At 38.2% G+C, this 15,731-nt stretch overlaps 1 protein-coding gene across 3 annotated transcripts in view; it reads right to left on the reverse strand.

Moving 5' to 3' along the window:
• The window catches only part of opcml (opioid binding protein/cell adhesion molecule-like), a 241,499-nt gene that overhangs the window by 97,421 nt on the left and 128,347 nt on the right, over nucleotides 1–15,731 (reverse strand). For 2 of the 3 annotated variants that reach the window (XM_008332464.3, XM_025065506.1), the window contains exon 3: nucleotides 13,048–13,123. In XM_008332464.3, coding sequence (XP_008330686.1) covers nucleotides 13,048–13,123 — 76 coding nt within the window. Of the gene's footprint in view, nucleotides 1–13,047; nucleotides 14,149–15,731 lie in introns of those variants that run through there. The other variant, XM_008332463.3, reaches the window with a different exon arrangement.

The following is a 15,731-nucleotide window of genomic DNA, read 5'->3' on the forward strand; positions in this document are numbered from 1 at the left end:
CAGCAAAGAGAGGATGTAATGGATGCTGGGGCTCCAAGAAGTGAAGGATCTGGTCAGGCTGTAGCACAGCACATGGGTGTCTGGATATTAAAAATTAATGACTATCTCAGTGATTTACGACAGCAAAGAGATGCTGAAACCCAGTCTGCAGAAGATGGATGTATCGGGAGGATAAACTATGGATCCCAGTCTGGTGGAGTCCCAATATAAACTAGACCACCATCCTCAGGTGTGAACTCAGTTCCTCAAACAACAGCATGCTATTACATCAAACTCTGGAGAAGTGGAAAGGTTTAAATCTTGATAATATTGATACTTTGTCAACTACTATTAAACATATTTGAATATATTTTGATGAGATTTTTCCAAATGCTCATCTGTGTTTTACAGAAGTCATTGTGGATTTTTTATTTTTTAAGTCTATATAGGATACGTAGCTACATAGTTATTAAATTCTAGGTCTTCCAACCACAATTAATAGTAAAAACAAAAATCAAATTTGGTCACGTTAGCTCAATATATTAACTTTCAAATGTAGCAAGTGATGAGACTTGGGGATAGTTTTAGGTTTCTTAACTCAGACAAAAGCTTCATGCTGCAATTTGCGCTTCTATTAAGTCATATTTTACCACATAATCCTTTCCAGGACGGCGATGAGCTGGAGCCAATCCAGTAGACCTCTAAATTGGCCTACAGTCAATTTAGAGCGAACGATTAACCTAATCCTGCAGGTCTTTGGACTGACAAGAGCACTAACCACTCCTCTAAAAATGTTTTCAAACTGGTAGATCTGATCAATCAAAGAAAAGCAGAAGGCGTTTTTTTTTTTCCTTTGTGTGAGGAATACAAAAACACTTGTTTAAGTCATTCTTCACAATTTTGTTTACTTTGGAAAAATCACTGCAGCCCTCAGCACACTGAAATCATTCAGTCTACATACACAGACCTTTAGAAGTGTGTTCAATATTAACTGAAATCTTTGCTTTAAATAATGTAACATGGTTGGTTTCTTCTAAAAACCTTTATCCTTTTATGAAGAATAGAAACCCTGGAATTATGTGCAGGATATGATACAAAGGAACACAACTATATCAGAGTTTTTTTTTACCATTGTAAAGTTTTGTGGCTCACAGATTGCTTGCTTCAGGCAGATGAATTCCAAACATAACTTTTGAGTGAAAGAATGGGCACTGTGTGATAAAAAGCTAACATTTATCCTTGGATTCTTGTTTAAAAATATTTCTAAGCTTTAGAGAAACGATAAAAAAAAAAAAAAAAAAAAACTTTCAAAGCCACCAGTTCTACACTGTAGCCAGGTGAAGGTCTTTGTTTTATTTCTTCTAAGAAGAAAGAGCCACGTGGTGGGAGCACCTGCATATCATCATTTCAGTGTCGCGCAATACTGTAAGTGCTAAGTGCATTTATGATCAAACCAGAACTGGATTTAAAGTAAACCTGCTCATTACAGGAAAGTGCTTCTTATGGCCACAAGGTTAGAAAAAAATCCAAAGGTTAAAAACTGATAAGACGTGAATCAAAGTTATGAGTGCTTTTAAGTTTTCAGTGAGCTCAATATATGGCTTTATAGTCATTGAATAAAAATACTAATAATTTACAACTTCACATCACAGAGGTTACCAAAGAGTGCCTCAACGTTTAATTATATAAATAAAATATGGTGGGGAATAAAAGGAAAAGCAAAGTGGATAGAATACTTATTCTTTCTAAGGGCCGGCATAGAGTTGAACTTTTTAAGTCAATATGTTAATATATATTTATTGCTGACATGTACAGATTTTTTTCAAATACATTATAAACTCTACATTTATTTATGGGGCATTTGAAGGCTACATTTTTATGTCTAGGTTAAACTTTTTGCATTAAAACCACATAATATATTTTACAAGGGTTAGAGAAGGTGTTTAAAACTGATGTTATAATTTGAATGTGTCTGATTTTAAATACTGAAACCCATTAGTCTCCAACAGTTTTGACAAGTTTTATAATTTTTTTTTAAGTGTTGAGCTGTGTTCACTTTATTAACCCACACTTATCTCCAGCAGACAGGTTCTTCTCTTATGCTTAAAATTGAGATCACAAATCTATTTTTGTACATTTTATTTGCATCTATTTAAAGTTATGTTTGGCTTCTTACAGTAGAGTAATATTAATTTATGTATAATTTTTTATTTGACTTTGACTTTTCTAAAGCCATTAATTTTCTGTATTATAAAGCACTTCGAGTTACATTGTTTATGAAATGCAAATGTAAAAACAAATCTATTTGGTTTTTCAGCAAACATCAGAATTGAACCAATTTATTAAATGAAAAACCCTCAAACATTGAGGAAAACTAGTTTTTGCTATGTTTATTTTTCTTTATTCAAAAGTGGGGGGAAAAAAAACTTTTAAACAAATGTCAGTGTTCAGAAAAGACACAGCGGAAGGTTCTAAACTGGTTGGAAAAACTCTCTGAGCGCTAAAAGAAATAAATTCCCAAATGAAAACACAGCGTGCAAAAAGTATTGAGGATGTTAAAAAGCTTCAATAAAAAACATGTTTGTTTTGTCTCACCTGATTTACTCTGTGTGGCTAAAGCTAACAGTGAAGCATCGGCCTGCACAGATTTCAGCCAGTTACATCACATGGTCACTAGAACAGAACACTCTCTCAGAGCCCCTTGTAAAAAAGTGTTAATGGCACATGAAGCTATTGAACTCATACACTCCTCCAAGAAATTGGAGTGTAGGAGGAATTCTGGTGTGACTGCACCTCTGCCCTAACAGGACCGCCATCAATTGACACTTGACTTTCTCTGCTTCGGTTTGCAAGGTTGTGACAGCATCACAGCCACCTTCGCTGCTAATCTGTCGACCCTGGAAAGGGACCACGGGGGTGGGGAGGGGGGTCAAATTATGAGGGGCTTGTCGGTGAAAAGTCAGAGACACAGAGGAGAAGAATCGGTTGAAGCTTCTATCAAATTCCCGACTGTTCTATCAGCCATGGGTTGAGTAGATCACAACAAAATGTGAACTTCAGGATTGCAACCCTGGAAATTAGTTTAGCAAGATAAGCAAGAATCAGACAAATTACCATTTAACTACTGCAGAAAACCACATTGTAAAGTGATTAAGTGAAAAAAAAAAAACAGAAAAACTAATTAAACCCCAAAGGGAGGAGTGTGACCTTGATGGAAACCGCTTTAATTCAACAAATGCTGCATCACTTCACACAATAGTGTCACCACTGTGTGAATAACAAAAAAGGGAGAAAAACCACTAATTTCTCCAGGGCCCAAACACAGATGATGTTTTGTACACCTGTGGTAATAAAATGTGCCGTGTAGCTCAGTGTCAGAGTGGGTCTCACTAAATGCGTGCGGTGTGTAAGGGGGATTGTCATAATTTGATTTTTTTTTTTTTTTAACGCTTGGCAATGATTTGATTTTTTTAGGGGATATTTTTCTCTGGTTTTTGTATTTTACAAGGTTCAACAATGACAAAGGTCTGGTCTGCTCACTTTAATTTTAAAGGTTCTGCCAAAGGAACAAACATGCAGTAATATATGGTTTAAAATGCTTCATTCAAATGAGGTGCTTTTTAATCATTAGTCATGTCTTTGCACAACAGAAGTTAAACTATTTCTTGAATATCTAAACCCAAACATTGATGCAATGATATTAAATCAAATAAAGCTATAATAAATCTTTTTTTATTATTTCACTGTTTATTCATTCACTATGTATTCAAGTATTATATTAATCATTCAGCTTAGGCTTTGATGTATTTGCTCTTTCCTTGGCATATTTTTAACACTTTGTGTTCTTTTGGTTTATTTTCCCTTTATTCTGCTGTAACAAAACAACAAAACCTCACCATTTGAGTCTAGAGCCAGGAACATGACACCTTCAGAGGACTAGCAGGTTAGCAGGTGTGTAATACATTCAAGTGTTACTTCAGATTCAAAGTACTGATAACAAACATCACCATGGCAGTGATTAGGTATCCACTAACTACTGTTATTTTGTACCCGTCAAGTCTTTACTGTCGCTCTGTTGTACTGACATTTCAGCATAAGTGCTACATTAAAGGGTAAATGTTATTATTTTTTTCTGCAGAACTTGAAAAACTATTGCTGAATACCACAGGTTTTGCCATCAACCTGCTGACAGTAAGATTGTGCTGTAGCAGTCTACAGTCAACAATTGGTCGACACACTTAATGAGTCTCAAACTAGAACTAATCAAACAGCATACCACTCCTGTGACCATAGCTTTGTTTGTATGTGGGTTTGAAACCAGTCAGCAACAGGTCTTAAAAAAAAACCAATCACATTAATAATAAAACTGTTATAACTGAAAAGAAAGCATGCGTGTTGTCCTACATGTTTACTACTCTGATGGTAGTTAACACAGACTGCCATGCCTGATGAAAGAGCTGTGCAACCCACGTGTGAGATGTCGTTTGAGAAACAGCCCTTGTGTGGGCAGTAAGTATGCTGTAATCTGATAATATGGGTGTTGACACGAAAAGTGACGCACACACTGTTCACACCTCGATGTTTCCATTCGGTCTGCACGTCAGTGTTCAGTTAGAAAAAGAAAAATCACTTACAGTACGTCTAGGGCTCTGGGTTTTAAAACTACCCTAGTGGGCAGAAGGGGGATAACACACATTACTGCATGTGAATCTTGATGGCACATCTATTGTCAAACTTTCGCTGCAAAAAAAATGAAATGACAACCAGTCTCTGCATATGGACACATAGCAGAGCAGTTAAACTGCGTGGCTTGGCTCGGCTAAATTTCTTGACATGCAAGCATACAGTTAGAAGAGAGACACCGTGTCATTACAATACTGCTGAGACAGCCAGAGACACTTCACAACTCGACTGCTCCAATAAACACAACTGGCCATAATCACGGGTCAGAAGCCAGAGCTGCCAGCTTGTTGTGGCAGTAGTGACTGCCTCTGCTCGTGGCACCTGCACTGAAGCCCTGACCCTGGGACAGGCTGGAGATAATGAAGCTCATCACTTGCAGCAGGTGATACCTGGTGTCACAGAGGTGTCAGCCACAGAGTCAGCAGTGTACAGGACCGCAGTGTGTGAGGCACTGGACATGCAATTTGCAGAAAAAAAAATTAATGCAGTGCTCTCCAAAAGTAGACATGACAACAATCATGGATTTTTATCCGTGTTAGAAACCGGATCATTTGCACAGAGCTGTACAAAATTCCAAATTCATGTCTTATTTACTGCTTCCTGCCTGCTTTCATTCCAGCTGTTGTCTGCAGCAGGATGCACACTACGCCCACAACTATCAAACAGGAATAAATCAATGCAATTTATAAGCCTAATAAGAGCAGACATTGTGTGACCTGCATAATATTTCACAATATAACACAGTGAGGCAGAATGATGGAGAGTCCTCCAGTCCAGGTGTTTATAGCCAAGTGTGTAAACTGTTGAGTTCAAATAACAGAAGGCTGATTTTTGATGTGCTGTGTGGTCAGAACTTGCTTTTCAAGTATCTAACATAACCACATTTGTGGGTGATTATCTTTCTAATGATGCAGCTCAGCATGCGTTAGCCTGAGAATTAAAAATGAATAAAAAGCATTAATTATTAAGTAGTTATCGACTCCGTTATTTTGTGTAGGCAATTTCAGACATGTGATATTGATTTGATTGGCAACGCAGCTCTGCTACTGTATTGAAATTAGGCAATGCTAGGATGAACAGCTCCACCACACACAGATAAATGAACACTGTCTGAAATGTGAAAGATTCAGCATTAATAAGCACTGAAACTAAATACTGTAATTTGGATGTGTGTCATTTTCCGACTATTAGAGTTTAACTCAAAACTTATTTCCACATTCTTCCATTGCCAGCTCACTATAATGAATCACTCCAATGAGCGACAGCTGTAATCAGACTACTTTGGCTAAAGACCTGTTAATAACAACAACAGATAACGATAAGCTGATGGATTAGCTCACTCATGTTACATAGCGCTGCCACTTAAATCGGTGCTTTAAGTCACACATCATTAAGCAGAATATGCTGGGTTTTCTTCTGCCACCAAATTAATTACTGTATAACTGCTACATGATGCTAAGCACGGGTGCAGCCAGCTTTGACTTGTAGTAGGATCGGCTCAAAAATAAAAAATATAAAAAAATCCATTGTATGCATTTAACTCAGGAACTTCACAGGAGCCATTAAAAATCAGATTCACAGGACTAACTTCACAGGAGCCATTAAAAATCAGAACAAAAACTTACAATACCTCTAGCTCAAGTCTACAGATTTAAAACATATGAATTAAGAAGCGTGGCTTTTTTGTAGAAAAAAAAAGTGCATATGTTCTGTTATTCAGCTCGGAAGAAATTATGATTAACATACAGTGTGAACACGGGGGAGAGAGGTGGAATAATGTCCACGTGTTTCCCTGACAGTATAGCAGAAACTATTGAAATGTAAATGAGCCATATTCATCGATTTGCCTGCACATATTCCATCAATTAAACATGAGATTCAGCTCATCACAATGTACAGATTTATCATACTGTAATGTAAAATGTCACAGGTAATGATGTGACAAGTGTTATAATACAATAAGTCATTAAAACTTCTTGTTATGAAGTATAAATGTATGTCACCTTTTCTTCTAAATGGACAATGCTGTTCTATAGACAGGAAAAATGCTCCACGTAAGACCATTATCAAATATATATATATATATATACATATATGTATATATACAGCATATTACATATTTAGGTTATAAAAAGACTGATTTGTATAATAGTGTATAAATAGCGTGTTATCAGACTTTAATACCTGTTAGCAGTAACCTTCTATCTACAAGGATTTCCACAGCACAATTCAGTTGTAGTTTTCCTTTAACCCATTGACAACTCATTATTATAAGCAACATTTTATATTCTACAATGTCCTTTAGAAAACCAGGTGTTGGTCAGGGTTTTTTTGGGGTTTTTTTCATAATAATCATAGGCTGTGTGGAAAAAAACTCTGTATATAGCTGTTTGGTTTTTTTTTCATAATAATCATAGGCTGTGTCAAGGACGTTAATGCAAGCTAATTACATTCTGTGGCACCCTCACAATGACCCAAAGCATCATTTAAGCTGTCATAGGCAGCGCCGCTCTGCAACATGACAGCATAAATGGTGGAGTGGAGGTCCTGCTATGTATGCAGCCATCCTCATTAGTGTCTGCTCCCCCAGGGGTAGCTGCAGGTTAAGATCTTACAGGGTGCAGGACATTGGGTGCTCAGGCTGCTGGTGGACTTACAAGTATCCGTGTTTCCCTGGAGATCCCCCTGGAAAAGGGTTGGAGTAAATCATTTTATGAGGATGTTCATTTTTGCCTCATCAGTAGTTTGTTCATTTAAGGAGAACAATAAGTCCTATCTTTTTGCTCTCTCTCTCACTCTCCCTCTTTCTCTGCTCTGACAGAGCAAAGCCCCGCTCTGAAGCAGCACCAACAAATGACATGAAGTAATAAGTTTTGGCTCAAGTTCTGGATCGATTGTTAGTGGTTTTATCTTCTGTTTATGAGTCCATTGACAGTTATTGACACTGCTCTGCCATAACGTTCAAATTTTTATTCTGTTTTACCACATATAGAAAATAAAAACACTATAAGCTGGTTGGTTGATGATGTGTTGTGGCTGTGACCTGGCTTGCACTGAGGATTGCCTTTACTTTAGCTGGCTTTTTCTTAGTGTCTGCAGCTGGAAAAGTAGCTGCAATCTCCCACTGTCTCTCTCTGTATGGTAGGTTACATTACTGTCTTGAATTGGAAAAGTAAAAGTAAAACTTCAAATGTTGAAGTCTTGGAAACTGTATGTGGTTATCATAAAATGTATTGTATTATAAAAATGACTTTTTTATTGTATTGCATTTTCAGAATAACACACTATATATCCAAACGTTCACTGTCCATCCACTAATTGTTGCTCTAATTCACAGCCCACATTTGCACACATTTTAAGATTTTTTTTTTTTTTTCATGAAGCTCCTTGAGCTTAAAATACCAACTGAACACCCAGCATACTTTTCTGGAGACTTCAACTTCAGATGAGACATCGTATGAGTCAGACCAACATTACTGAGTGCATGGCAGTAAATAAGTCTACGACTGACAGGCTGACTGACACGATTGTCAAATGGACTTTGAGGGACTGTAGACCAGATTAATACTGTTGAGGACAACAGCTTCACCGTGTGAAAGCAACTCCTTACTTTATATTCTGTTAAGTTGAGCAAATAGATTTTTTGGATCAAATTTTTAAAACCTCAAAAATGTTTTGTTTTTTTTTTTTACTCAGAAAACCATCACATTTTTAACAGACATGAATGGAATCTCGTTCAAATCACTGAAGCTTTTGATAAGGTGATCTAGCTCTATTCGAGTTTCTAGTTTTGAACAAAACTAAAAGAACATTTAAAAGGAATTCAATTTTTAATCTTTACACAAGGAAGGAGTTCGTGATCTGGTGTGAAAGACATCTAACGGAATTCTCCAAAAAGTGCTCACATCTGAAATAAAGTTATTTAGAGAAATAACTACCATTTTCAGTCTTAGAACTTTTTCAACCAACTCTGGTATGTAACTTTTATAACCTTTACTCAATACATATACAATGCCTATATATATATATATATATATATATATATATAGGCATTGTATATGTATTGAGTAAAGGTTATAAAAGTTACATACCAGAGTTGGTTGAAAAAGTTCTAAGACTGAAAATGGTAGTTATTTCTCTAAATAACTTTATTTCAGATGTGAGCACTTTTTGGAGAATTCCGTTAGATGTCTTTCACACCAGATCACGAACTCCTTCCTTGTGTAAAGATTAAAAATTGAATTCCTTTTAAATGTTCTTTTAGTTTTGTTCAAAACTAGAAACTCGAATAGAGCTAGATCACCTTATCAAAAGCTTCAGTGATTTGAACGAGATTCCATTCATGTCTGTTAAAAATGTGATGGTTTTCTGAGTAAAAAAATTTTCCTTTAACCCATTGACAACTCATTATTATAAGCAACATTTTATATTCTACAATGTCCTTTAGAAAACCAGGTGTTGGTCAGGGGGAAAAAAACTCTGTATATAGCTGTTTGGTTTTTTTTTCATAATAATCATAGGCTGTGTCAAGGACGTTAATGCAAGCTAATTACATTCTGTGGCACCCTCACAATGACCCAAAGCATCATTTAAGCTGTCATAGGCAGCGCCGCTCTGCAACATGACAGCATAAATGGTGGAGTGGAGGTCCTGCTATGTATGCAGCCATCCTCATTAGTGTCTGCTCCCCCAGGGGTAGCTGCAGGTTAAGATCTTACAGGGTGCAGGACATTGGGTGCTCAGGCTGCTGGTGGACTTACAAGTATCCGTGTTTCCCTGGAGATCCCCCTGGAAAAGGGTTGGAGTAAATCATTTTATGAGGATGTTCATTTTTGCCTCATCAGTAGTTTGTTCATTTAAGGAGAACAATAAGTCCTATCTTTTTGCTCTCTCTCTCACTCTCCCTCTTTCTCTGCTCTGACAGAGCAAAGCCCCGCTCTGAAGCAGCACCAACAAATGACATGAAGTAATAAGTTTTGGCTCAAGTTCTGGATCGATTGTTAGTGGTTTTATCTTCTGTTTATGAGTCCATTGACAGTTATTGACACTGCTCTGCCATAACGTTCAAATTTTTATTCTGTTTTACCACATATAGAAAATAAAAACACTATAAGCTGGTTGGTTGATGATGTGTTGTGGCTGTGACCTGGCTTGCACTGAGGATTGCCTTTACTTTAGCTGGCTTTTTCTTAGTGTCTGCAGCTGGAAAAGTAGCTGCAATCTCCCACTGTCTCTCTCTGTATGGTAGGTTACATTACTGTCTTGAATTGGAAAAGTAAAAGTAAAACTTCAAATGTTGAAGTCTTGGAAACTGTATGTGGTTATCATAAAATGTATTGTATTATAAAAATGACTTTTTTATTGTATTGCATTTTCAGAATAACACACTATATATCCAAACGTTCACTGTCCATCCACTAATTGTTGCTCTAATTCACAGCCCACATTTGCACACATTTTAAGATTTTTTTTTTTTTTTTCATGAAGCTCCTTGAGCTTAAAATACCAACTGAACACCCAGCATACTTTTCTGGAGACTTCAACTTCAGATGAGACATCGTATGAGTCAGACCAACATTACTGAGTGCATGGCAGTAAATAAGTCTACGACTGACAGGCTGACTGACACGATTGTCAAATGGACTTTGAGGGACTGTAGACCAGATTAATACTGTTGAGGACAACAGCTTCACCGTGTGAAAGCAACTCCTTACTTTATATTCTGTTAAGTTGAGCAAATAGATTTTTTGGATCAAATTTTTAAAACCTCAAAAATGTTTTGTTTTGTTTTTTTACTCAGAAAACCATCACATTTTTAACAGACATGAATGGAATCTCGTTCAAATCACTGAAGCTTTTGATAAGGTGATCTAGCTCTATTCGAGTTTCTAGTTTTGAACAAAACTAAAAGAACATTTAAAAGGAATTCAATTTTTAATCTTTACACAAGGAAGGAGTTCGTGATCTGGTGTGAAAGACATCTAACGGAATTCTCCAAAAAGTGCTCACATCTGAAATAAAGTTATTTAGAGAAATAACTACCATTTTCAGTCTTAGAACTTTTTCAACCAACTCTGGTATGTAACTTTTATAACCTTTACTCAATACATATACAATGCCTATATATATATATATATATATATAGGCATTGTACTGATACAATCCATTATTCCCCATCAATATTTTATGCAGAAATAGTAAAGCTATTTTTTACAATCTTAATCATAGAATTTATCTAATGTAAAACAAGGGTTAAAAATAATGAACTAATATAAGAGGTCATTATGAATGTAAACAGTGGGCCACAAATGCCATTTGCATTTCTCATTATAACAAGGAAATCTGCTGCATCTACTGACTTCAATTTTTGAGAAAATGAAACCCACTGTTATCCTGCCATCCAGGTGATAAGGGAGTTGAGACAACCTGCCCACGATAGACAGAGGATGTTCACAGTTGAACACAGCTGGGCTGCAGATTACTGTCAAATTCACGGACAAAGCAATCCTACACCCGCCACACAGGCCTCATCCCCACTGTCCAAACTGAGGAGCCGAATGAGTGGGATGACCTAATGTTTGGGGGCCGTGACCATCATACAGCCACCGCTGCTTTGGAGGAGAAGCACAAAGTAACGTAAGGGGGTTGAATGTTTCCTGGATTACAGGCTGACTGGAAGGCAGCAGTTGTCTCTCTCCAGGTCAGAGTATTAATTTCACTGAGAACACAGAGCTCCCTGAATTACTGTATTGTCAGCTTTAGCGTTTGCTCTCTGCATGGCTCCCTTGAAGAATCCACCTCTGGCCATGGCACATCATCTTTGATGGCTCCTCTTTTGTGGCTGACTGGGTCGGGACAAGAAAAGGAAGATCTGAACTGGTATTGCAGCACGCCTGGTATAAAGCCGACTCTGACCCATCATCTTTTAAATTAGGTTTGGTGAGAGTGAGCAGCTTCAGAGGGTTAAGATGATTACTCAACAAATCCTATTAATCAGCCAAGGCCATCGCTCATGATGGTATAGTCAACAAACCAGTGGAGGAGAGAGAAGGTTAAAACCAAACATATGAGCAGCTTATAACCTGTTCAAAGACATCACACTTCCTCTGCTTCTGCTGCTGATGCACGATCACCTTCCACATGAAGTACAACAGGATAGCAGTTGCCTGCTCATCTTTGTCAACAGACACGAGACTTTGCAATAATTCTTCTCTATGTATTCAGTCAAATCTCTGCTGGCATACAGCCAGCTGAACTCTACTGCCCTGCTCTGACAGCTTGAGGTACTGAACACACACATAGCTCATACACAGCCCCAGCTCTGCTCATGCTGGTACTCACACATGCAACTGGGGGTGCCATTAACACTACACACGTGTGTCAAACTTATCTGGCACATTGAAAAATCAAAGGTTGAAAACATATATACTGGAAGTGTTTACACTTAAATAAAACTTACGTTGTATCTATTTTTTCCATGGGTTTGTATTTCTTCTTTCTTGTCCTGATCCCTTATGTATGTAATATAAGTCTTTTTAATTTTAAGCAGAGAGACCAGCATCAGCAAAACCAAATTCATCAGTTTTTTACAGTAAGCACAAGCATATCTGTTTGTTGAGTAAACCTCTTGGATTTTTTTATTATTTACAAATATAAAAAAAAGAAAAAATATTTTTATAAGTTGGCAGGCACTTTGTCGGCGCCCTTTTCTGATCCATATATTTCATTATTATTGTTTTGAATTTTCTTTTTTATGTTTTGGTTTTATTTAGTATAACACTTCAGCTGCAGGAGAAAAAAATAATAATAAAAAATGTTTGTAAATGATAATACACAAACTAGGTGAAACATTGCACGGCTGCAACATGAACATCCAATAGAAATGATAATAAATAGAATAATAATTAATATTACATACATACATTGACTTGCCAGATATAGTCTTAGTCTTCCTTCGAATACATTTCATCCAAGTGTGATGGGAAGCAGCGCATCCCTGAATAATTTAGCTGCTGATTGTACGTGTATTACAAGCAGCAATCAATTCAACGTGTCTCGTAATGTTGGACCTGAGTATCTCAGCTGTGTGCATCCTCAACAAGACATTAACCAGGCGAATCAATAACATTCAAGGGCAATGAGCAGGAGGCGACTTCTGCACCACACAACACAACTTGCAAATAAAAAGCGCACATTTTATGGTCATGCGTATACAAAACCTCGGCGACGCGTTTCTGCGCCTCCATGTGGCACAATCTGACCTTTGGTAACTCCTGGACCGTTGCACTTAAATGGCTTCTGAGACCACGACTCTGAGTGAGTCCTAAGGTGGTCGGTGTCACTATGTGTTATAAATAATTAAATAGAAAACAGTGATGGACTTACTTCAGGACGGCGCTGTCCCCCTGTCTGACCGTGATGTTGTCCTTTAATACAGAATCCCCGCTCCTGGCTGGAACTCCTGCAGGTAAAAGCAACAACAATTTAAGTCCAAGCACGACGATGCTTTTCCCAGACACTGCCAAACGGCCGCAAATTCCCATTTTGTTTTCTTTTCGCCCTCTGCACAACTTTCAGCAAACTTGAACGCTCTGGTAATCCCCTTCTTTTTATTCTTTGGTGCGTAAATTTCACTCCACAAACCAGGACGCGCTGCGAGGAGCTGCCTTCGACTCGGTTTCGCTCCAAGTAAACAAGCTCGTTATGAAATAGAGTCCGTTAGGATAAACGCAGACGATGGGGAGGATGAGGAGAAAAAGGAGGAGGAGGGGGAGACGTGTCTCTCCTCCCGCCAACCGCTCTAGGAAACTGACTTGGGAGAGGAGAGAAGAAAAAGAACCGTGTTTCTGGAAAATGCGCACAGTCCCCCGCGTTTCAAACAGCACCCGCCGTGAAATGGATGCCGCTCACAGAGATGCTCCAGCCAACTCTGACTGTGTGTTAGTGTGTGCCCCCTCTCTCCCTCGCTCCCTCTCTCCCTCTGTGTGTGTGTTTCCTCTCTCGGTGTTCTCTCTCCTTTTTTGCGGTGTTAAAGCGAGAGACTGAAAACGGCTCCAGTATATTTCCCTCACCTTAACAAGTCAAAAAGCAAACAGTTCCCCGAGTCATCCTCCCCTCTCTCTCTCTTGTTCTAACTCTCTCCATGTCTTTCCCACACTCTCTCTCCATCTCTTTTTTTCCCTCTGATTCTTTCTATCTTTCACCCCTTTTCTCTTCTCATCCTTTTCCCCATCTCTCTTAACCCCCAGCACGTCCAGCCCTGCACCATCAGGACCATATGGCTAAAACCAGGGGCGTTTCTAGGGGCTTCAGTGACACCAGACAGACAGAAAATCTGTGGTTATCTGTGGGTCAAAGACAGTGATGGGGGCTTCTTGGCATATGCCATTAAATAATGTTTCAAATATGCAGTGTTTAGCCCATGCTTCATTCAATCAAACAGCACAAAATGTGATGAATTGTGTGACTACTTTATTTAGATTCAGATGTTTTCTCCTCATGCCTTATTAGGGCAAGTCAAATCAATCACACGGATTTTGCCTCAGTTGACTTCAAAGTTCCTTCATTCATTTATTTTCCATCCTGTGCAGTATTGTGGGACGGCTGGAGCAGATTCCGGCTGTCAATAGACGATGGTGTGGTGTCACCAGCTCATCATAGGGCCACACACAGAGACAAACGACCAGTCACACTCACATTTGTACACAACCCAATCTGTAATAGGCATTCTTTTGGACTGTGGGAGGAAACATGAATACCTGTGGGAAACCCACACATGCACCAGGAGAACATGTAAAGTGCAAATAGGAAAGACTGGGCATCAAACTATCAACCAATGCACCAATGATCTTCTCGCTGTAAAGTTAAGTGTACTTCACAGTTTTAAGATGGAAATATTAAAAAAAAAGAAGTTAATATATTTTAATGCAAACATACAATTGAACATTACATTAATTATCATTCATATATCCATCATCTTCTGCTTATTCCCTTTTGGGGTCGGGGGGGGGGGCACTGGAGCATATGCCAGCTATCTACAGGCAAGTTCAGGTTACACCCTGGACAGTTAACCAGTCCATCGCAGGGCCACACAATCATTCGTACTCACATTCACACATATGGTCAACTTGTAGTATTCAATCCACCTACTCCACTTATCAAACATGTTTTTGGGCTGCAGGGGAACATGCGAACTCCATCAGAGGGATCTACCTGGGATGGAAACTTGCTCAACAACCACAGATCAGTGTTGTGCACCAGTGATCTTTTTGCTGTCAAGACAAGCGTTCTAGATTTTCCCAACGTGAAGCTCATTAATTATCATTTACTGCTAAATTATTTTTAGAGTTGTGGGAGGAGCTGGAGCAATTCCCATTATTCATCGTGGAAGGCTGGAGGACATCAGTAAAGGCCTAACCGTCAGGGTCTGGTTAGGCCCAGAGGTTGGCTTGGACTAAAATGAGTCATTTGAAGGTAATGGACAACAACAAAGGAATCCATAAGTGCAACTGTCAACACATTCAAACTCTCACACAGATCAGCTGCAGTAGCTGACGACCCCACTGTTCCCTCTACTGTTACCTTAAACCAAAATCTGATGCTACAATTCCCAAGGCTCACTGGATTCAATAATATAAAACTGAAAACACAGTGTAGTTTAGGTGCGTGGCTGCAGTTGAACACTTTAAGTGCTCCACTCTATACAGAAGCAACTTATATTATATACAGTATAAGTGTCTGTAAAATTAAGCTAATTCTGGTTCCTAAAATCAGATCTAGACGAGATTAATCCAAGAAACCAGTTTGGAGATTGATTCCATTAATTTACCTATAAGGCATGTGGAAGAAGTTAGTTTTTTTCCCTCTCACTTAGTCTCTCTTAACTAAAATATATATTTTAGGTGATATTTTTTAGAGCCAGTTGCTTGAATTGTTTTGATAAAGACATGTTTTTTAAAATGTGAATTCAGAAGCATTACCTGTCATTTGTTATGAAATGTTCAGTTTATGTGCTTGACGACAGTTTGCAACGCTAAGTCATCGACAAAAATATATATTTTCATTGTACA

Source organism: Cynoglossus semilaevis, chromosome 19 (assembly GCF_000523025.1).
Source record: "Cynoglossus semilaevis isolate Cse_v1.0 chromosome 19, Cse_v1.0, whole genome shotgun sequence".
NCBI lineage: Eukaryota > Metazoa > Chordata > Actinopteri > Pleuronectiformes > Cynoglossidae > Cynoglossus > Cynoglossus semilaevis.